Source organism: Parasteatoda tepidariorum, chromosome 1 (genome assembly GCF_982258835.1).
Source record: "Parasteatoda tepidariorum strain Cologne lab strain chromosome 1, Ptep-v5.0, whole genome shotgun sequence".
In the NCBI taxonomy this organism is placed as follows: domain Eukaryota; kingdom Metazoa; phylum Arthropoda; class Arachnida; order Araneae; family Theridiidae; genus Parasteatoda; species Parasteatoda tepidariorum.
Window position 1 is genome coordinate 118,926,033 of NC_141755.1, and position 24,128 is coordinate 118,950,160.

At 28.5% G+C, this 24,128-nt stretch overlaps 1 protein-coding gene across 19 annotated transcripts in view; it reads left to right on the top strand.

The window, feature by feature from the left end:
- kis (chromodomain helicase DNA binding protein kismet) overlaps positions 1–24,128 on the top strand; it is a 111,819-nt gene that overhangs the window by 47,285 nt on the left and 40,406 nt on the right. For 9 of the 19 annotated variants that reach the window (XM_043052600.3, XM_043052602.3, XM_043052604.3 and 6 more), the window contains exons 16-31: positions 1,394–1,555; positions 2,516–2,596; positions 4,661–4,817; positions 4,900–5,107; positions 7,251–7,327; positions 9,483–9,601; positions 10,437–10,604; positions 10,712–11,002; positions 11,959–12,224; positions 13,479–13,566; positions 14,384–14,495; positions 15,429–15,482; positions 16,884–16,904; positions 21,602–21,773; positions 21,850–21,939; positions 22,694–22,794. In XM_043052600.3, the coding sequence (XP_042908534.2) occupies positions 1,394–1,555; positions 2,516–2,596; positions 4,661–4,817; positions 4,900–5,107; positions 7,251–7,327; positions 9,483–9,601; positions 10,437–10,604; positions 10,712–11,002; positions 11,959–12,224; positions 13,479–13,566; positions 14,384–14,495; positions 15,429–15,482; positions 16,884–16,904; positions 21,602–21,773; positions 21,850–21,939; positions 22,694–22,794 (2,167 nt within the window). The remainder of the gene's footprint in view (positions 1–1,393; positions 1,556–2,515; positions 2,597–4,660; positions 4,818–4,899; positions 5,108–7,250; positions 7,328–9,482; positions 9,602–10,436; positions 10,605–10,711; positions 11,003–11,958; positions 12,225–13,478; positions 13,567–14,383; positions 14,496–15,428; positions 15,483–16,883; positions 16,905–21,601; positions 21,774–21,849; positions 21,940–22,693; positions 22,795–24,128) is intronic. The other 10 variants (XM_043052606.3, XM_071180435.2, XM_043052608.3 and 7 more) reach the window with 3 other exon arrangements.

The window sequence follows — 24,128 nt, forward strand, 5'->3', positions numbered from 1 at the left end:
TTAGAAGAATATTGTATAGCAGTAAGATCATTAAAAATAGTTTTTGATGGTTTGGTTACTCTCCCTGAAATCTAAAGCAATGTATGAAATACATTTATGAATGATATAATGTGAGGAAAAACCAAACCTATGGCTTTCTGCCCAGCAATGTTTTGCGACAAATGGGCTTTGATGTGTTTCAGTGCTTAGTTTATCTTATGTACGAAAGTCCACATTGACATGAAATCCTGAATATGAAGCTTGTAATTCGTTTATGTTATGTGTCTTATATAAGGAGGGTAAAAAATTATTTTAACCTGATTCTTAAAAGGTAAAATTGTCTAAATAATCTATTGAAAACTGAATTGGTGAGAAGCTTCAGATTTGCAAGTTTCTACTCCCAAGATTGTCAGGAAATCAAAACATTAATTCTTAAAGCCATTATATTTTTGTTACTGTTTTCATGTTTGCAATAATTTAAAACATATTGAACTCGAATGAATAATTTATTTTTCACTAAAAATCTGGTAACCCAGAAAGCATGGGATGAGAATCTAAAAATTCTGGATGTGAGAAAATTCTCAATCGACACTCACTAAAACTAATAATGTAGGGAGAAAAATACTATAATATTTGTACATAAAAATTTTTAAAAATATGTAAATAAAAATTGGAAGAAAAAGTATCTGCAGGTGAAGAACATAAAAAAAGTCTTTCGTAATTACCATCACATTAAAAAAATAAATAAAAGGAAATTCGTGTCGTAAACTGAAAGAAATGCCAGAGGGAACCCCCTCCCCCAAAAATATATCAGAATTGTTGCATAATTAAGTTAGCAGTTAAAAATGTTTCTTTTTTTTATATTTTAGCTGTTAAAAATGTTTCTTTTTCTATATTTATAAAAAACAACAACAACAATAAAAATAAACAGAAAAATGGCTCATTCTTTATTCAGAACACAAAGTTCATATGCAGGATGAAATGTAGGCAACAAGGGCTAGTTCTAACTTAACCAAAAATTAGAACATTTATTCCGAACAATTAATGAATTTAATTTTATAATGAAGTATAAAGTTTCAGTACTGTATAATTTTTAATTTAGATCTTTTCATCTAATTCTTACTTTTTTTAAACATAATGTTATTAATATATTGAACTCAGTTGTAAATACAACTTAAAATTCCATAAATGTCTGATAGCTAGTTTGTAAAGTTGATTCCTCTGTGAGTTGGAAAAATAATTGTGTAAATTAGATGGCCGTACCATTAATGTCTTTTCCAATTTTTGAATCATAATTTTAAAGCCCAAAGATTTCAATTTAACAGTATCAGAAATGTATATGCTTATATGATTTCCTCAAATCGATAACTTCTTTATCTGTTTATAGTGCGTAAAATGTATTTATTATTATTAGGAGCATCGTGTGCTGTTGACTGGCACTCCTCTTCAGAACAATGTCGAGGAACTTTTCAGTCTTTTAAACTTTTTGGAGCCCAATCGTTTTGCCTCAACTGAAGCTTTCTTAGAAGAATTTGGTAACCTTAAGACGGAATCACAAGTTGACAAGCTTAAAGCAGTAAGATCTTTTTATTTGTTTTTAAATATAACAGTCTTTGTAAGCAGGCTTGTTACTTTTAGTTTTGATTTATAAATTTTGTAAATTTATAATTATTCACTTTACTAATTTTAACTACAATAAAAGATTTATATAAAGCACACCTTGAAACATTAGGCTATGCATTATATGTATAGAATTCTGTGTTTTTTTAATGCATAGTTAAACTTACTTAACATGGCTATATGTCTATGGAACAAATCAATATTAATGTTTTTAAATAATTTTGAAATATACAAATAATTTGCAACACAGAAATACGCACAATTTTTTGTGTTATAATGTAATGAGAATTTAAGAATTTGTCACACAATTGTTATTTAAGCATAGCAACCAATTCTACTGGGTTTTCCAGTAGACTACTGGATTTCATCAGTTTCTTCATCTACTGGATCTATCTTGATATTGATTTTTTGCACATAAATAAAATTTTCAGGATTTACCTTTTGTGTTGCAATTACCCCTGATATTGTACAAAAAAATTTTTTTTTTTCTTCACGTGTATTACTTGTTCTTGTTAACATATAAGGTTTCACAAACAGCATATCAGTAGGTTAAGTATGATATTGGTTATTACAAATGTTTAGATTCTGGAATACATTGTTGATATTTATACAGTGCTGTATCTCATTTTATTTTTTCAACAATGCTTTTTGGATTAAACTTAGTTTAGATTCGAAAATAAAATTTGCTGAGTCATACTTCCATCTTCTGTTCAAGATTAAAAAAACGTTCTCAGCTACAGAGCCACCATTCACCCCATTCCCTTTTGAAAATTATTTATAAATAATTTATGTTTATTTTAATATCCTCTCAGATGTGTGTATATTCTGTAACCTCAAGTATCAGTTGTCATTCAAATTGCTTTTGTTGTGGTTATGTTTTTTTTTGTTCATTAATTATGTTGAATTTTGTGCCCAGCTTCTGAAGCCTATGATGTTGAGAAGATTGAAAGAAGATGTTGAAAAATCTTTAGCACCCAAAGAAGAAACAGTAGTAGAAGTAAGTATTACATTATTCTGTTGTGTGTCTTCATCCTATTGCCTGTTCTTCCTTTATGATGTAGAAATTTATATATATTATTTTGTAGCAGGTTAATTTTTAGCAATCTCATTTTCTTTGTTAAAATGATCTATTTTATTAAAATTCAAGGAAATATTATATTTGTTAAATTGCTATATAATAGATTTTTTAAAATTCTTGACAAGAAATTATTTTGCGACTTTTTTTCAAATATTAATTTCCTCCTTTTTATTTTTGTTCATTTACTTAATTTTATAATTTTCAGGGATGAGATTCTTCCGCGGATTCGCGGATTTCCGCTTTTTTTCAGATTTTTCCATTTTTTTCCGCTGATTTCCGCTGAAATTTTTTTTTCGCACAAGTTAAAATATTTTATGAGGAATTAAATTTTCCACGGAGCGAAATTACTGAAGTCTTTATTCCACCCTCTGAAGTTTCTCTAAAAATCATTTCCTTGGGATAAAACTGGTTGATCTTTATACAGGGATGAGATTCTTTTTGTCTCTCGAATTTCAACCTTTTTATCAAAAACTCCGATTCTCTAAAAGTTTTGTTTTTTTAATAAATATCTCGCTTTTTTTTTTAAAATTCAGTCATTGAAGTAAAATAATTATATTTATTTACGATTTTCAAAGATAAACTGAAAATTCAAACTACGTCCTAGCTGCTAACCCTTCCGCATTTTTACTTACATTTGCTGTTTTCTCCGATTTCACGCACAGAAAATAAGATTTTCCGTATTTTTTATCCGTCGGCGGGATAGCTCGTATTTTCGTAATTCAGACGTCGCTGCTTCTTGTATTCTGGCGTGAAAACAAACAAAAAAAATAGGAAAAAATATATAGGTGGATTTGCGGTGAAAATATTTATTTGCTCATTCAATTAATCTTGCAAATTTTTATTTATTATGTCTAAACAAAAGCAATACAAACAAGCCTTTTAGAAATTTCAAGTCCAGACTCTGCAAATAACTCGATTTTTATTCACGCGATTTTAATATCAATCATCGATTTTCGTATTTACCTGATTTAAAAGTTGCGCATTGCGATTCTTATTTGCGCTATTTAAATATCGTACATTATGATTCTTATTTACGAGATTTAAAAATCCAACATCGTGTTTTGTATTTATGTATTTTTAAAATTGCGATTTTATTATCAAACATCGATTTTCGTATTTACCTGATTTAAAAGTTGCGATTAACGTTGCGATTCTTATTCAGGCGATTTAAATTTAGTACATTGCGATTCTTATTTACGAGATTAAAAAAACCAATATCGCGATTTGTATTTACGAGCTTTTAAAACCCTATGTAGCTACGCGAAATTAAAATCCAATGTCGTGATTCGTTTTTGCGGTTGTAATATCGCGCGATTTAAAAATTATGCATCGTGATCTAAAAAATACGCATCATGATTTGTATTTTGCTCATTTTTTAAATTCGATGTAGAGTTTCAAATTCACGTGATTTAAAAGCCTCATATCGGGATTTATTATCACATGGTTGACAAGTTTAAAAATCGCACTTTTTTTGTCAAATTTTTTGTTTATATATATATATATATATATAAATATATATATATATATATATATATATATATATTTTTTTTTAATTTTTTTTTCTTGGATTTCCTCTTTTTTACTTTCTGACTACTCTCATCCCTGAATTTTTCTGTTCTGTATTTTTGCATAGATGCTTAAAATGAATTACTCTAAAAAAAATTTTGTAATGAAATTCTGCAGTTTTTTTAAATTATTCAATTATTATTGATTGACATGATTATTGTTTGGTGCTAACAATTTAAATTTTTATAAGTAACCTTTTATAAGGGATCCTATACTAATTTATTAAGATTTTGGAGTGTTGGTCTGAAAGAAAAAAAAAGGAGGTATATTCTTTACTTTAATGTCTTAATTATCTTCAAAAACAAACATTTCTTCTCTTTAATTTGTAAGGCATTTCCTTTTATTGAAAAGGAAATTAGCGAATTGAATTGCTCATTTGATGTTTTTTTTTTCCTTTTAACAATAAAATTTTTACAGGTTGAGCTTACTAATATCCAGAAAAAGTACTACCGTGCCATTTTGGAGAGAAATTTTACGTTCCTTACAAAAGGCAATTGTTATTCTAATATTCCTAATTTGATGAACACCATGATGGAATTGCGAAAGTGCTGTATTCACCCCTTTTTAATAAATGGTAAGAGAATTTAAGTTTGTTTTTTCTTTACCACCGTTAAAACATGAAGAGTTGGAAATGAAAATAAAATTATTTTTTTCAGGTGCGGAAGAGCAAATTATCAATGACTACAAAACACAGCATGAAGAAAGTTTAGAAGGTCATTTAAATGCTATGATTCAAGCATCAGGAAAACTTGTACTTATGGATAAATTGTTACCTCGATTACGCACGGATGGCCATCGAGTTTTAGTTTTCTCTCAGATGGTGAGGTGCTTAGATATTCTTGAAGACTATCTTGTTCAAAAGAGGTAAGCATAACTGTTTAAAATTTTTTTTAAAACAATGCTGAATTATCTTAAAATTAATTTTAACTTAGTTAACCCTTTCGCGACAAGTATTTTTTTTTTTCTTTTCTTATAACAGAACAATTTTGGTAGCATAAACTATGAGTAGAGCACACTAGAATGCTAAAACTAAGATGTTATATTTTTAGGAAGATTTTAAACACTGATTTAGGACCGGGACATATATGTCCCATCAATCCTGACAACTATGATATGTGTCCTAGTAGTCTTCAATGACAGGGTTGCCAGTTCACAGGGAAAACCTGGAAAATACATGGAATTTAAAAATCACCTAAAATGACAGGGAAAATGCAGGGGATTTTGATTTTTTTCTTTACAAACTGGGAAAATACAGAGAATTTTGTTTCTTATTTTTGTCTCTTAAAAAATGGTGACCACTCAAAGGTAGTCTATGGGATTTTTAACCATGATATTTCAGCTATACTGAACTATTTAATTTACTATAGCATTATTCAAGTATGTTCAGCTGTTTTTCCACCAAATAAAACTAATAAATATAGTTAGCCCAACAATAGCTCACACAAGAGCTCATTAATTTTTGTTTTCTCTTAATATATTGTGCATAATATGTACAGGGAAAACACTGGGAATTTTTTTCCAGATTTAAGTGGCAACCCTGAATGAGTAATTTTATAAAGAAAACCAATAATCACATAGGACTGTTGGGACGATGTGTTCCCTCTATCCTAGACGAGAGGGACACATGTGTCCCAATAATAAAAATGGAAGTAAAACTTTGCCACTTACCAGTTTATTAGAGGTAATCTGCTGTGTGAGTAACTTCTCTAGCCTTAGATTTATAGATAATAAAAATTTAATTGAAAATAGGCGGTATTCTCCAAAACTAAACTATTTACATTCATACAGTATGGAATGAGCTGCTACAACACTTCAAAAACGCAGGAATTGCATTATGTATGGTAGTGCCATCTATGTTCTGTGAATGAAAATACCTTCAAAAATATTGGCAAGACTGGTGGGAAAATCTCCCATTAAACAGAGAAGCGTTTCTGTAATCATTGGACTGACAATGAGCACAAGTGTCAAGGGATTTGATTTTTGGATTAAAAAGTGTTAGGAAATAGTAGTGGAAAAAATGTATTGTTTAATTTATTGTTATTGTTAATCTAGAAAAATCATTTTAGCAAACCAGGGAAATAACCAATCCAGGGTTGCTGCGCTACCTGAAAAATTGTGAATACTGTTAAAAGTCAGGAAATTTGTAAATTGTCCGAAAAATAAGGGAATTAAACATTTTTGAGCCAAAATCTGGAAATCTTGGAGTAAGTGAGCTCCAGGCACGCAATCTTCACTCCAATATTTCCAACAAAGCAAATTTCCAACACTTAAGTTTCCTTTTATTCCTTTTGACATACTGTAACCGTATTCCTGTAATTTTGCCCTATTAACTGTACAAAACGTTTAACCGTACTGTTTTTGACTTAAACTTTTAAGTGGAAAAGGATTATTGGTTGTTAGATTTCAAAATACATAGGTAGAAAGAACTTCAAATTGTCTAGTCTTATTTTTGAAAGAAAAATTTATTGGTAGTTAGGTACTTTATTAATAGAGCTGTATGGCTTACTAGTGCTGCTCAATGGGCTGTTGGCGACAGTTTGAATTACTTTTTAATTATGAAAAATTTCTTGGGAAAAAAAGAAATTTTTTTTAAAGTATTAAATTAATGTAATGGCATTGTATATCATGGGCTGCAACAGCGTTTGATTTAGTGATTAATTATTGTTATTTAAAAAAAGCAACTTGCTTAAACCGTTACAGGCTAGGAGGTGGGACATGCTGTAATTTAAGTTAAGTGCTTGTACCTTGTTTTGTGTGTGCATTTTTGTAGTAGACAATGAGCTTAATGCAACTTTTAAAGGATGCTACCAAAAAACGATATTTTAATTCACAACCTTATGTGTTAAAATTATTGCATTATTAATTTCTTAACTTAAAATCACTGAAACTAAACATTTGATTTTATGAAAGGTGTTTTTTTTTTTTAAACTTGTTTATTATGCTTGATTTTGTTCCCTATTTTCACTTTAATATTTATTTTGGATATAATGTTTTTATTTGTATCTAGGTATCCATATGAAAGGCTGGATGGCAGAGTCAGAGGCAATTTGCGACAAGCAGCTATTGATCGCTTTTGCAAACCAGGTTATTAATTGAAATTTACCTTGATTTTGTTTTCTTTTGTTTCAAATGGAATAAATTTTATAGAATGTTTTTTTTTTTTTTTAAATTCAGTTTTTTATTTATTTTGGGTGCATTTAGTATCATTTTGTTAAAATAAGTTTAATTATTTACATTACTTTAAACATGTTACAATAATCAATGATGGATTTCAAATAGCCATGAGCACAATTTAAAACTGCAGCAATTCTTTGTGGTTACAAATCATTGCAACTGCAGCGCGTCATAATGACACAATTTCTTTCATTGAATGCATATTAGTCCGTTCATTATGTCAATATGAATTACATCTGAAAATCCCCCTACTCTCCTCTGCATGCCTCTTTTTTTGTGTGAAGGAAATGTAGGTAATTGAGGGAGAGAATTGAATATTTTTCAAGCAGTCTAATGAGGCACTGTTTCTAATTTCTTTTTTAATGCTGAATTGACTGAAACCAATTACGAGATGAAGGGGCAAATAGTTTAGAAGTTATATGTACGGAAGTATTTTTACCTGTTAATGAATCTGACACTGATATCTTAACAAGTGAGGCTTTGTTTTCCTTGTAGTTTATCACATCAATTCGAATGAGACTATTCAAAAGTAAATAGGATGAATGGTAAAATAGTTTTTTTTTTTCTGTAAAAAATATTTCGATTGACATGTTCTTATACTATCTGAACGTGTAAGGTATACTTTCTTAACTAATTTTTCATGCTGAATTAAGCAAAATCCATGTTAATAGGATATATAGCCTTGAAATTCTTAGGAATTTCTTAGTACAATTCAAAAAATTTTACTTTTTATATAAAAAAAAACCTATTGCAAATTATGAAATACTAGTCTTTTTTTTTTTATTCGATTGCTCAACAAATACATAGGGAATACCTCACTATATATAGCAATATGTGATGCATATGTAAGTGCAAATACAAGATTGTACTTTTTGTACACAAAATCCTTATAACTTCTTAACTATTTGTCTTATATATTCCTGTTTTATCTCAATCAATTCAGCATAAAAAATTACTTTGAGAAATTTACCTTACATGCTCAGATAGCTCAACGGTAAAAAGAGTACGTAAGAACATGTCAATGAAAGTACTTTTTATGCACAAAAACCCTTTTAAATTTTGTACTATTCGTTTAAATTGACTCTTGTGCATTGCTTCATTCAATTAAACGAGGAAAAATTTATTCGTTGCCTGCTGGATTTAAATAGCACAATTTAAAGTTTGCGTCTGGCATGTTTGTGTTTGCATCGTAATTTGTAAAATTCTTCTCTTTAGACCAAAAAAATCTGTAAGATATTCTGTTTTTCATTTTGTTTAAAAATAAAATTCGTTTTAAACTTATACTGGTATCGTTTCCTAAAAAGTCCCAGTTTCCGTGATTAAACACCCTCAGTGTCTGATGTCAAAGTCTTCAATCTTTGTCTGTGGTAGCTAAATTTAGTATTTTGTTTTAATTCAACAAATACCACTGCAAAAGCTGAAAATAAATGAAGGAAGAATAAGAAAACATTATAATTACTAAAAGTATGTTATATTAAGCTTCAAAAATTAAATTTGCACTATCTAGAATATTTTTTTGACAAGAAGGATGATAGGTAGAATGTATTTCTTGCTACAAATATTTCATGACAAATATAAATATTTTGTTCAGCTAAGGTAAATGCTAATTAAAAAATATATTGCAACTAATATAGATCTTTTTCATGAAATTATGCTTGACGCTAAAGACTAGCCGCAACAATCATTTTTTAAAAATTTAGTTGTCCTATACAAGCATATACCTCCTTCTCCTTGTAATAAACGAATCACAAAACCTTCTCCTTTCACGAGCATTCGTAAATTTTCAATGGTCCCAAATTAAATATTTAGTTAGTATCTCTAAATAATGCAACAGCTTTGTCTTTGCAAGCAGTGCATGAGTTTTGTCTTCTTAAATTGGTATTTTTCACTAAAGCTGCAAAAGATTGTGCTGAAGACGAAAATTCACTTAAATTATTGTCCATGACTAATTATGCGTAACTAATTGATGCCACACTGCAAATACTAGTGCATGCCTGCTGAAGCTCCTCCCTAGTGATCACATTGTGTGTGCTATGACTAACTCTAATTCTCTTTTTATTTGCAGATTCTGATAGATTTGTGTTCCTTTTGTGTACCCGTGCTGGTGGCCTAGGAATTAATTTGACTGCTGCAGACACAGTCATCATCTTCGACTCAGATTGGAATCCTCAAAATGACTTGCAGGTAAGAATTCAAATGAAAAAAAAATTGCTGATAAAAAAACTCAATTTCTAAAAGAAATGATACATTTTCATTTGCAACACATACCTTATATATATATATAGCAGTTTGACTTTATTTGCCAACGTAATCCCCTCCCAGATTCATTCCAATGCTCTTCTAATTTTCAATGTTTTTTTCGCAGAATGATTTGTTTTTCCTCTTAATATGGGACTCAGCTTCAGTGATAATTTTTTTTTTTTCATTTAAGTCAAAGTTCTTTTCTTGGAGCATCCTTTTTAGGTCTGCAAAGAGCCAGTAGATACTAGAATCCAAATCTAGGGAGTATGGTGGGTGGGAAAGTAATTCAAAGCGTTGACTTGTGACAAGGGGAATTTTGGTGGTGAACAGAACTTTTTTCATATGAGGCTGTTTTTTCTTTTCTTGATTTCCTCACTTAATGGATTTACCATGCAATATTTGCTTTGTTTTGTTTCAAGAGTTATTTTTTGTTGCAAACTTTATATTAATAGTTAAAATTACGTAACAGAGAGCGGGCTAATTAGGTGTAGGAACACTTTTATATGAGTACTTACTGTCTATACCTGAAAAATAATTTTCTGACTTAGCTCGGTAGTTTTTTTTTTTTTTTTTATATATATAAGCTAAGTGCTTTATTGTATATTTGCTTGATACTTTGTATTTATGGATGGTATTCCCCTTTACCAGTGTCATAAAAAGAATGTGACATGACAATTTGAAAACTATTACTTTTTTGTGCTTAACTATTGCACAGAAGTTTTATTTATTGTGCTTTATTATCTGAGCAATTATGTTTTTTTTCTTTTTTTTAAATAAGGCTCAAGCTCGTTGTCACAGAATCGGCCAATCGAAAGCAGTCAAAGTGTACAGATTGATCTGTAGGAACACATATGAACGAGAGATGTTCGATAAAGCAAGTTTAAAGCTTGGCTTAGATAAAGCTGTCTTACAGTCCATGTCTGTGTCTAAGGAAAATGTTGGCATGGTAAGTTTTGAGTTTTGCAAAACTTAACTTATTTTCATTCATTTGGCTGTTGTGTAATACACAATGTGAAATGCATATTGTAAATACATATTTGTATTTTTACTCAGAACCAACAGATGTCCAAAAAAGAGATAGAGGATTTGTTGCGTAAAGGAGCCTATGGTGCTCTGATGGAAGATGACAATGCGGGTGATAAATTTTGTGAAGAGGACATAGATCAGATTCTTCAAAGACGCACTCAAGTCATCACCCTGGAGAGCGGTACAAAAGGGTCGACATTTTCCAAAGCCACGTTTGCTTCCGCCAGCACCAGGTCAGACATTGAAATTGATGACCCGAATTTCTGGGAAAAGTGGGCCAAAAAAGCAAATCTCGATGTGGATGAATTGAAAAACAGAGTATGTTAAAACTCTTTCCGTGTCTTTAACTGATATATGAGGTATTTTTAATCTGCATTTTTATTTCAGATTATAGCTTTGATTGGTATACATTTTGAAACATTTGGAATTTTATTATTATGTATTTTTTTGAAATAGTTATCAAAATTAATGTTTCCTCCTCATTTGGTTCTATTTTTTAATTTTTGCTTCCTCATTTTTTTTTTTTTTTTTTTTTTTAAATATGATTTTAGTTTTAACTTTATAAGTTTTTTCTTCCAATTGATATAAAGTGGATGATCTCTTTTCCCTAATTTTTTTTATTAAGTGAAAATTAAATTTCTTTTGCTATTTTGAATCGCTTACGTTCACCGTTAAAAAAGGTACAACTCCCCCCTCCTTTTTTTTATGTAAAAATCTGATTACAAATTTGGGCAATTGTAATCTAAAACAAAATTACATAATTTTCATTAAAATTTTTCGTTATCTAATAGTATAATAGAATCCATTTCACACAAAATTTCCTGATCATAATTGAACATTTTAAAGATTTGATGATAACTAATATTTATTATTTTAACTCATTATTAAAGGTTAGGACTGGGTCATTTTTTTTTTAATTCTTTCAATTAACACTCGTTATAGTACAGTCATGCACTACAGATCGTCATCACTCTTAAATTTTGATATACCACTTATTTACTACTATTAATTATAAAGTTTTACAATTTTGAAGTCACCAAAACTTGTGCTTGCAGGTCATCTGCTAATTAAATTCAAATGTTTTTTTAAATTTTTTTTTAGAATCAGCAGATGTATGGTAAAATTATCTACAGCATTTCTTATGATAAATAATTTCTCTTGAAACATTCTTTTTCTGATATCTTATATGCTCAATTATATTTGTTGAGAACATATATTATGCTCATTTTTTCACTTGTTTGACATTCCAGTTAATTGAAATTAATTTTCCTTAGAATGAGCTTATTATTCAAGAACCTCGACGTCGTACTCAGACCAGGAGGTTTGGCACAGACGATCTGATCGATTTGTCGGAATTAGAATCTAGTGATGAGGATGATGAAAATATCTCTTCTCGAACGCGTGCATCTCGTAAAGGTTCCAAAAATCAGAAGAGAGGCAGAGGAAGAGACAGGGATGACGACTTCATGGATGATATTCCTCCTGGTAATTGGACGAGAGCTGAATGTTACAAAATGGAAAAAGGATTACTTACTTTCGGGTAGGTCATTACTCATATTTAATTTATTTATAATCATAAAGGTTAAATTATTCCATGTTTAAAGGCTTAATTATGTTAAAAAAATCTTTTAGACCTACTGTTTGATACGATTTTATTGCAATGTTTTTATTAAGACTTATAGAATCTAATGGAGTAAAATCTGAATTTGTGTCTTTATAATATTTGTCTTGATAGCTATTTGGGAACATTTATAAAGTATATAAATTAAGAAAAAAAAGGATGATTTATTATTACTTCTGATTTCATGTTGTGGTTTAAAAATGTATTCTTTGTGATATACATCAATGAGCATCGCATGTTACTATACTTGTTCTGAATCTGCTGATTATTCTTTAAAAATTTATCATTCTCTAATTTATTGGAACAAGTTAAATAAACATGATATTTTTAATTGCAATTGCAATTCTAAATCCTGGGCTATTAATTTTTTATTGTTCTAATGGGTGATATAAATTATAGTGCACTACATGCATACTCATAGCTGCCAACTAAAGTTGAGTAAGTTTAGGGAATAAAATAACCCCTAGAAATAGAATTATTGTACAGGTTATTGCTTGAATATTTAAATAAGTATTACTAATGCATAATGAAGCAAACCTCATTTATAGAAATCAGTTTGAAAAAGATGTTCAGTTTATTTTTATTCAAAACTCCCATTTTTAATTAATTAAAGAAATCTTTTAACTATCTTTGATAAAGTAAATTCCTTTTAATATTCAAAATTATGAATATGCACAATTCGTAACATTTCAAGTATGTTTAATGTTAATTATAACCGAAAATATTGCAGTTCTTCTATTTTGATGACTATAAATATCCCTAAAATTCCTTGCGTGTAAAATATTTTGTACATTATGCAACAAATCTACTGAATTTTTTCTTATCTATGTTCACAGCTATGAATACTTTTACTAAAACTTTTGCAGAGTCAACAGTGTGACCACAAAACTAGGAAAATTGATGGAATTCCATAAAAAAAAAAAAATTAAATTTTCAAGCAGTTTTTTTTTTCTATTAATTATAAAATTCTATGAAAAAATTGCACTAAGAGAAAAAACTTATCTATATAATGCTAATATGAAATTATAACAAGATGGGTTAATTTATATTTCTTAGTGTTACAATTTAAATGCTCTCTCCATCTATGCTCTTTCCCCAGAGTTAAGTTTTGACTTTTAATGTTAAAACTTTTTCCAATCTATTAATTTTATTTATTTTTTCATTTGATTGTAGATGGGGACGATGGGATGAATGTATGGCCATTGGGCAGTTCAGGAGGCGGATGTCTCATAAAGATTGCGAAGAAATATCAAGAACAATAGTAAGTTCAAACCTCAAATTCATCTATTATCTCCACAAATTTAGAAAAGATTTTAATGAAATTTAGTTTATTCACAAGTAGTGATTTAATATAAACAAAATAATTATTCAACAGTTATTTGGTTTGTGTTTAGCCACCAATGTCTAATATAGTATGCATGACTGATACAGTCAAAGTCTGAAAATCTGGTTGGCCAATCCATTTGTCAAATATCTATTTATCAATATATATGTATGCAGTTTTACTATAATTATACACAAATTATTTATATGTTTTTGTTTTTTACCATAACTTCGTACTAATCAAAAATTAGATTTTTTTTATAGTTTTTAATGTTCCCCGGTAAATTCTCTTTGACTCATCCTTTTCAGTCAATTTTATAATTCTGACAATTTATTATTTCTAATCATTGATGGTATAGTTAAAATTGCTTTATAATTTTTTTTAAATGAAAATAATTTATCATTCTTTCTTATAAATTTTGTTGAATTTTTAAAAAAATATAATTCTTAAATTTTACGTATATCTACCTGGAAAAATCGGGAGAGGGATTTTCATATTTTTGAGTATGAACCCTGATCTTTTTCATCCAGAGGAAAGAAATTAGTGTTTTGTAAATTCTTAATAAGAATATCTACATTAAAATATTAAAAAAAAGCACAGGGAAATTTTCCTGGGAAAAATATGACAAATGAATTTGCTATGTTAAATGACTGTTCTGTGAATCGTTTATCTCTAAAATGCTTATAAATGCCCCTAGAATATCTTTCTTCTTTGTACAGGAAATTAATGTGTGTTATAATTTGATTATTCACAGTTGCTTTACTGCCTACTTCATTACAAAGGAGATGAAAAAATAAAAAGTTTCATTTGGGATTTGATTGCCCCCAATTATGATGGAGAAGAAAGAATTCATAAGAATCATTCTGGTATGTTAATTTTCTATTTTAACTTATTTTTCCTCCTTTCCCCGCTTTTTAATTTTTTTTCTCTAATTTTTTATTTGATATGGATTCAAAGGAATAAAAAAATTCTAGAATAACGAAAGGAATGGATTCAATGAAGAAAGTGTTCTTTTAACAGACGTGCCACTTTCTGGGAAATTCAGATGTTTTCGTCTGATTTCCATCAAAAACTCAATGACTGTTCTAAGATTTCAAACGCTTGATAATTTTAAACTGATGGACAAATTATGAAAGTATCATATCGATGCTGTTGATTTGTTGTTTCAAAAATTTTGGAACTCTTGAATAATATAATTTTAAAAAATATATATTATTAGGCTGAATCAGGGGTCATCTGCTTATTTACTTTTTTTAAACATTGAAATCCAATTTAGAACCTTCTTTAGAATTGTTCTTTTTGTACAGTAAAATGATTTTAATTCAATTGACAGTTCAATACTATGGGAATTTTTAAAACTGTGATCATTCATAAAAAAAAAATTTTTTTTAATAAAACATGCCTAGATGCAAACTTTTTAATTAAAATTTTTAATTTCTTGTTATAAAATATTAACCTTAATTACACTTAAAGGCAGAATTAAAAAAAAATCTAATTATTAGATTTGCTCTTAGATTCATGTTGTTGTGGTATTGACATTTTGAAATATTTAACAGTAAAGTAATTTAACTTATAGTCAAATTGCTGATTATGTTTACGTAAAATATTATTGAATTTGTGTTTTTAATTGAATAGAATAACTCCTTGAAATTATCTGTTAAAATTTGGGAAACATGTGTCTGAAGTTTTATGTTAGTTTGAAATATTAGTTTGTTTTTTTCCAAAACTGTTGTGGCATGTCTGGCAGATGAAGTTTTAAAATAAAATATTGATTAAAACTTATTTTTTCATACAATTAGAATCTGAAACAACTGTTGAGCAAGATTTGATTTTTGATGGATTCTCTCACGACGGTAAGATTGACGCATCTTAAATGTTAGGCTTCTTTTGGCTGACGATTGCCTTTCTCTTCCCAGATAGCGTTTTTGCTTTTATTGCTAGACGTATTTTAGCTTTTGTCTCTTCTGCTTGCTATATATATATACAAACTAATCTTTTCACACAATCTGTTTTTTGGTTTTCTGTTAATCCTCTGCATGTTTTTTTTTGTATTCCCATCATTCTGAGTAGAACTGCTGCAAATATCTGGCAGTGTTTTTATGTGTATATGTTGTGTCATGCCTTTTAACTTTTGCCGCTGCACTCAATTGTGTGAAAGCAGTCCTGTTTTGACTTTCAGTCCGTTTCGCATATCTGTGTTTTTCAAATTTCAGCTGTTTTGCATCTTGATAATCTCATCTCATTTTGGAGCTTTTTTTTTCTCATCTAAATCATTTACTAACTGTAGATTCATAATAAAGTTCTAAAAACACAAAGCGTATCAAACAAAAAGAAATTATTTCCTTTATTTAAAAAAAATAATAAATAAACGGTCTATTTAATGTTTTAGGAAATTAAATATAAATATAAGCATAGCTGCCAACTCTACTAGATTCTCCAGTAGACTATTTCCAGTAGACTATAGACTGAATTTTGCCAGTTTCTCCTGGTTTTTGTACATTTTAGAATCTTAAAAAAAAAAATCCCTATTTAAATAGAATATTTACACAATTTATTGCTTGCTTGAATATTTAAGTAAGTATTAATAATACATAATGAACCAAACCTCAATTACAGTAATCAGTTTAAAGCTTTCTTTTTGTTCTGAAAATTTTCATATTATTTTTATTCAGAACTCCCTTTTTAAATATAATCTTTTAACCATCATTAATAAATTACTTGTCTATTATTGTCAAACATATTTATTATATTATAGAATATTTATTATATTATGCAACTGTTATGAAATATATATTATTTCATAAAATCTACTAGATTTTTTCCTGTGATGGCAGCTATGTATAAGATTTAATTAAAATTGCTCTCTTTCTCTAAAACATCAATGTCAGAAAACAATGAAAAGATTTTCTTCATAGTTTGAAACTTTATATAATAATTCTAAAATATGTAAACTTATATACCTTTTAAAGTGTTTGAAAAAAACTTGTTAAAGTTTCATAATTCTAAGGCCACATGTTAGTATTTAATTTTATTTGTTTACCAATTTGAAATTATGCTGTTAGTTTTAATCCTTAAGTATTGTTTTATGAATTTAATAAATTTTTTGCCTTGAAATGGCTTATTAAACAGTTATTTGTTAGGATTAGGTCATAAGTCATTCGTTATCACCAGAATAATTCTTTCACCATAGTATAAATCAGTAAGAATAATATCTATTGATTAAACTTGAATTTATAAACTTGATGAATTTTCAGATTCTGATTTTGGTAGTTGTGGTAAGTAAATTTTCGTCTATGCTTGAATTTTGTTTGCAATTTTAACTCTATATTTCTACTATATTAAGCAAGAAATTACATTTATTTATTAATTTAAGGAATTACATTAAAGAAGTTCATAAATTCCTATTTTTGTCTAAAACATTTAGTTTTAAAAAAATCTTCTATATTATCAGTGTTGTCACTCTATAGGGATAACAGGGTAGACTTGGAAAATGCAGGGAATTTTGAGTTTTTCCTTACAAACTGGCAAAACACAGGGAATTTTTGTCTTCCAATAAATGCTCACCTCTCAAAGTGTAATCTATGGGATATATAAAGATGATAGTTCAGCTATATTAAATTATTTATCTTATAGCATTTCTTCTTTTATGTTGAACTGTTCCTTATTTCTCTAAGTTTTTCCAGCAACTAAAAATAGCATCTTTATTCTAGTATAGCACACAAGATCACAGTGAATGTGTGTTTTGTCATAATATATTGTGTGTAATGTGTGCAGGGAAAACATGATGAATTTTTTTTTTACAGATATGAGTGGCAACCCTGGTTAGGGTTGAAAAAATTTTATGTTTATGTGTACTAAAGCATGTTATAAATACAACTTTCCATCTTGTGTAACTTTTTCCTCTTTTTTTTCTCATGTGTAAATTTAAAATTGTTATAAAGTTTTTACCAAACATATACATCCCACTATCAAAGTCAACACCTTATTTTTGATAACCCAGTGAAAATATTGGTGTATGAGTCATCCTCTTTCAATAAGTTGATTATTATTCCTATGTACATCATCTGTCAACTGACACTAGGCATATGGCAAAATATCGATTCAAATGTTAAGGTAAAATCTTTTAAAAGTGTGGAATATTGATTTTTTTTTTTTTTTTTTTGTTGATGGATTCAAAGAAGATATTTTGCTGGACTCAGCCGATATAGATGAAAGCAAAATTCCTTACAGAGTGGGTTCCGTATGCAACAGGGGGGGGGGGAGAGATTTTTATGCCTTTCGTCAGATATTAATTTTCTTGAAAAATTTCCTTTTCCGCCTCCTTTAGTTACTATTTCTCATAGCTGCTAACTCTTCCACATTTACGTCCTGTTTTTCTGGTATGAGACTCCAACTTTCCTCATTTGGAACAGGATTGCTACTCTACCTGAAAAACCAGGACAAGTCAGTGAATTTGAAAATTTCGAAAGAATCAGGAAAATGTCAGGGAATTTAACAGTTTTGTGTTAAAAATCTTTGCAGCAACGCTTTCCATGAAACACATTTCCAGCGCAATAGTTTCTTTTTCACCCATTTGGCAGGAAGTCAAATTTTCCCTACCATGCCATGGTATTAAAGACTTGGAAGGCTTTCAACTGTGAAAGGGTTCTTGGTTATTAGAATCCAGAACCGATATAACGATGGATGTACTTTAGGTTGTCTATTCTTATTTTCAATTCAGAAATATATATGCGTAAATAATGTTTTATAATCTTTTATAAATTAATGTTTTTATTGGTTGCTTAATTTTCTATCCTTTAGGCTTGATAAATGAATGTTATTAAACTTGTCCCTTGTTGAGCATTCAGAGTAATTATGTTGGATTTCTGTTCCACATGGAAATTATGAAGCAATAACTATAATATCCTTGTTTTATTTTAAGGGACCGTTTTTATGAAAGTAGAATATATTTTTCTGAAAAATTTCTTAATTGATGAACATTTCATTTTAGCAATCACTATTTTTTCACAACACCTTTTTTTGTTGTTTTGGAAACTTGCTTTTTTGTATTTTTTTGCTATTTTCCAATTGCTTTTCAAATTAGTTCTTATATATTTGATACCTTTTTACAATATGCAAATTTCGAATTTGTGCCATCACTTTTTAAGAAATGTTCAATTCCTTATTCTTCTATCATCTTATGTCGTTTGGCGATAGTTTATCACAGTTTTTTATTGTTTATTCGGGTCCTTAAAAAATAGATTTTCTTGTCGCGATATTTTTAATACAGTGTTATTATAGCGCTCAAATTCTTATTTTGAATTATAGCGTGTCACAATAAGCTCACATTAAAAAGTAATGTTACTTTACAATCCTTGTTAATCGATGCCAAAGACTAATGAAAAGAATTATTAGTAAGTCATAGTGATTTATAAAAGAAATATTCAATTTTACTGCATTCTACTCACTTGTTGATAACATCAAAACTGTCTTATGACAAATGAGAAAAAATACATAGGGGAAAATGAGAAAACAAGTAACCATAACATTATATTAGCAGGGCGTGAACGAAATTAATTTGAGGCCATTCTGTGCCCCCCCCCCCCCCGAGTGTTCATTTAGGAGGAACTACGGCTCCCACTTCTCAGGGATAGCAAGGATAATCTGTAGTTGTCAGGGAATAGTCAGGGAAAGTTACAAATTTTTACTAATTCCTATATGATATCTGAAAAATAACCAGTTTTAGAATTGTCAATAGCAGATACTAATCAGTTACTGACATTTGCTTTAAGTAATTCTAGCATCTAGCACAATTATTTTATAAAATTCCACCTTTTAGTGAAACTTTTCCATGTTTCCATTCTCATTCTACTATGTGTTTTGGGCTCACAAAATCTAATATTTGATATTACAAATAAAAATATCAAAGTTTTCTGATGATAAGTAGCATGGTATAAATAAAATATAATATGGATTTTAATTGAAATTTGCCTAACGGAATAGTATGTTTCTTGAAAATAAAACTGTGATTATCAGTTGTGTACATTAAAAAATGAGTGCAGAGGTGGCTTATTTTAATATTTTACGGTACTTTAAAAAAATACTTTGGTTCTACTGGATTTTCTCTTTGTTAAGCCATTAAATAATATAATATTCATTCATTATTATTATTTGAAGGGGGAAAAAACTTTAATTACTAGACATGTATTTAGGTTTTTATTTATTTTCTAAAACTTTTTGAGAGTGGTAATAGCAAATTTTAAAGTACTATTACATCTGATTTCAGTTTAAGAAAAATAATGCTAAAATATTTAAAAGATATAAGTGATTTGATGTTTAATCTAGGGTATGAGAAAAGTAGAATCTGATTTAAAAATAATTAGTATTGCCTCAATTTGAGAGAAGGCATTTTATTGACAAATTTACAGGGCTCATACCAGTTATTAAAATCTTTATAACCTTTATACATAGTTATAATTTACTCTCAGATTTTCAGGTTACTAAAATCTTCTATGTATTTATTTTTATACTTCTGCAAAAGATTAATTTTTACTCCTTTAATTTGACAATCAATATCTGGATCAGGGGTTTCCAACTGGCGGCCCGCGAAGCCCTTTTTTGTGGCCCGCGAACTAAAATATATTAGTTGTCATTTTTTTGCGGACCAGTTTCGTAAAAAGTATATATGGGTTTTAAATACTTTTCTCGTTAATAAAAACCTAATTTCTTCGTTTCTGTGAAATTTAACATACCAAAGGTGCAAAGAAATTTATTTCTCGGGTTTTGCATCCAACTAAATATTTATTCAAATACAAAAATAATCGTGTATGTTGCTCTTTTTTATTTAAGTTTTTTGTATTTTGTGAATATAATTTAGCATGTGCGTTTCAAAAATTTTCTCAAAGAAATTCTCCGATTTAACTTTTTGAAACCACTCATTTTGGACGAAAATTTGTACACACACATTTGTAAATTTTACATTTAAAATGTAAATATATATTCTCTGGTGATTGCAGCAGACAAACCTCAATTTTCTCATTGAATATTTTGTGTGCTTTTATGTAAGTTTTAATACCAACCTTTTTTAAGTTTTATATATCAACAATTAGATATCTGTTGCACATTAATCGTTTAATAAATAGGTGCACATTAAAGTTATTGTAGCCCGAATTTTTATTATTTATGTAATATTTTTAAAAATATTAATAGCAATTCTTTTTTTTTTTTTTTTTTGATTTGTAATTCAATATTTTTGTTTTGTACAATTTTTTGTTTTGCAAAAATCTGACTATATCTAATGCCCCTTCAAACATACAAAAAGTCTTACATAAAATTTTGATAAAGTTGCGGCCCGCCATTTGACTGGTGTTTTTAATTGTGGCCCCCGGCTTCATGTAAGTTGGAAACCCCTGATCTAGATAATATGTCTTTACTTTCTTGCATTTGGAATTTTTACTGTTTGTTAATTAGTGTTTACCTTTTCAAATATGACAATATTTTAGTTGAAAATAATTATTCAATTTCCATTGAAATTTACTTTTTCTAGAAAAATAGATTTTTGCTCCTTGAATTTATATCTTTTTAATGAAATGTATTTTATTTTGTTGTTTGGGAAAATTTATACAATTTCTGGTAGTATACAACATTTCATATCCGACTTGATTAAACGTAACCTATTGCCATCTATCGCTATAAAATGCACTTGCGTTTCTATACTCTGCAAAATGATATTTAATCATCAATTAATCTTTTCTAAAAAAATATAATCAATATTTTAGTTACAAATTTTTTTTTTTTTTTTTTTTTTTTTTTTTTTTTTTTTTTTTTAAATGCCTATCTTTTCCATAAACCAACCAAATCAATGATAGGTGATTATTTTTCTTTTTTCTGTAAAATAATACATTAGCCCAATTTTAGAATACTTTAAAAAGGATACTGTGTGGATTGATTACTTGCAATAAAGTTATTAATTAAAAGCATTGTTTTATTAAAGGTCTGTCCGCCCCAGTACCAAGAGGTCGTAAGGGTAAAAAAATAAAGAAAGAAACCAAAACAGTGGATCAAATCATAGAAGAATGTGAATGGACTAAAGAGGAGGTCAATAATCCAGATTCTCTCTTAAATGATGAGATTTACAAGAGGCACTTAAACAGGCACTCTAATAAGTAAGTTTTGTTCATTTATAAATTATTTCTCGATTTTTGTTATAACTACTGATAACTATTTCATTTTCTTCCTCAGGGTTCTTCTACGTGTACGTTTATTATATTACCTTAAGCATGAAATTATAGGGGACCTGCACGACCAAATTCTTTCTGGACGAAATGCTAAGTAAGGAGTTATATTTTTTGTTGAAATTTTAAATTCTATTTTAATTATTTTTATTCTTCAAATATACTACTTTAATTAAATGCCAGGCTTAATTAAAGGTAAATACTACCTTGACCAAATCTTAAGTAAAGCTTGATATTGTATTATTGATATCAATTGAATTAAAATACTTTTTTAATAAAAATTTTGAATTCTACTATAATTATTTTTATTTTTCTATAATTATATTATCTAAACAAAAATTAATGATGTTAATTTTGATAATCTTTTAATTTGATGATGTTTAAGAGTCATTTATTTAAAGTTGCTACATGGTGAAAATTTATTTTCAATTTGAAGTATTCAGATTTTCGTAGCAAAATTTTTTTGCATTGAAACAAGCTGTTGTCCCATAATAAATGATTTTGAGGAACTAAGGTAATATTCATTTAGATAAATGGAAACCTCTGTATTAAGTGAAATAATGGGATCTGATAAATATGTCTAATCGGAAATTTCTGGTGTTATTTTTATACATGAAAAGAATAAATAAAATACTATTGCTAAATGAAGTTGAATCACCCCTATTCGATACTATCATAACATCTGTAAAGATTACTGGAAATGAGAATCCATACAAATAGCTAGATGTTATTCAGTTTCACGTAATGCATTTTCTTTTCTGAAGAGCCTATTACAATTTCCTTAAACGATACTATCAAAGAAATTTTTATGTTTAGATTGTTTTTGATTTAAAAATCTCTTTTCTTTTTAGTGATATACCCCTGTATGTGCCACCAGCTGATGGTGAGCCTCCAACTCCATGGTGGGATGTGGAACTTGATAAAAGCTTACTCATTGGAATTTACAAGCATGGTATGTTTATTTGTGCAACAAATTATTATTTTGTGTTATGCTTTATTTGTTATCCATTCCAATTTTCATCCACTGGGGACTAAAATGCCTTTCTTTGCTATTAAAACCAAGAGTAAAGCAATTATGGCTACTGTTTCTTAAAAAGAAATAATAATAAATAAATCAATAAAAACAGCTATTCTAAACAGCTAAAGTGACTTTCTAAAGAAATAGAGTAATAATTTTTTTTAACAGCGTTATATTAGTAGCTGCTGTAAATGTGAGCTTAATGTAACTAAGCCGAGTGAGCTAATGTAACTAAGCTAAATATATTGTCTGAGACAAGAAAGAACACTTAACTTATTAAGGAACACTTAAGCTGTTATGCATCAGCTCTTATTTTATGAAGTCTTGGTTAATCAATTGCTTCACAATTCATTTTTTTTTTTAATGAAGAAAATTTTATTTGCAAAATTTGTATATATTTTTTTTAAATGCAGATTTATAAATATAACAAGAGCTTTGTTTTTTAGATTTAAGGATTTATCTGTGCCAAATTACCAACCAGATTCAAATTTATTATCTGTTTCCATGTAAAAAGATGAAACAGTATACTTTATATATTTTTAAAATCATAAAAATTCCTGATTGACCTTCTAAAGATTTATAAAATTCAAATAGGAAAGCAGATCTTGTAGATAGATTAAAAAATTTCGTGTAGGAAATTAATTTCTATTGGTTTGCCCATATACAGTGGAGCATCGTTTATACGACGATCACTTATACGACGTTTACATTTATACGACGTTTTAGTGTGGTCCCAAATCATTCCTATTCATTTTAATGTAAAAATATATCGTTTATACGACGCACAGAATCGGTTATACGTCGATTTTTAGATTTTGTTCTTTATTTAATTTTTTATTTTTTCTTGTGTATTTTAAAAAAGGGCGGAATTTGCCAACATGAATGATGCAGAAAAGGGTGTCAACAAGAATGCTTGGATGACGACCGTAATTTTTACTAGATGACTGAAAAAACTAGAAAATGTTATGAAGAGGAAAAAACGAAAAATTGCTCTATTCATCGACTAATGTCCAGCGCACCCATCGATACTAATTATTTTGGAAAATGTAAAAGCTCTCTTTTTTCTTGCAAATTGCACTAGTGCGCTTCAGCCATTAGATTTGGCCGTGATTAGAAATTTAAATTGCGTCATAGAAAGCAGTAAGTTCAACTCGCTATTCAAAGCATTGTAGAGACCAATAGCAAGAAAATATAATTAAAGGTAACATGCATTCAAATTGCTCACTGCAATTTTTCTTCTTTGGTTATTTGTTTGTTTTGCTTTGTCT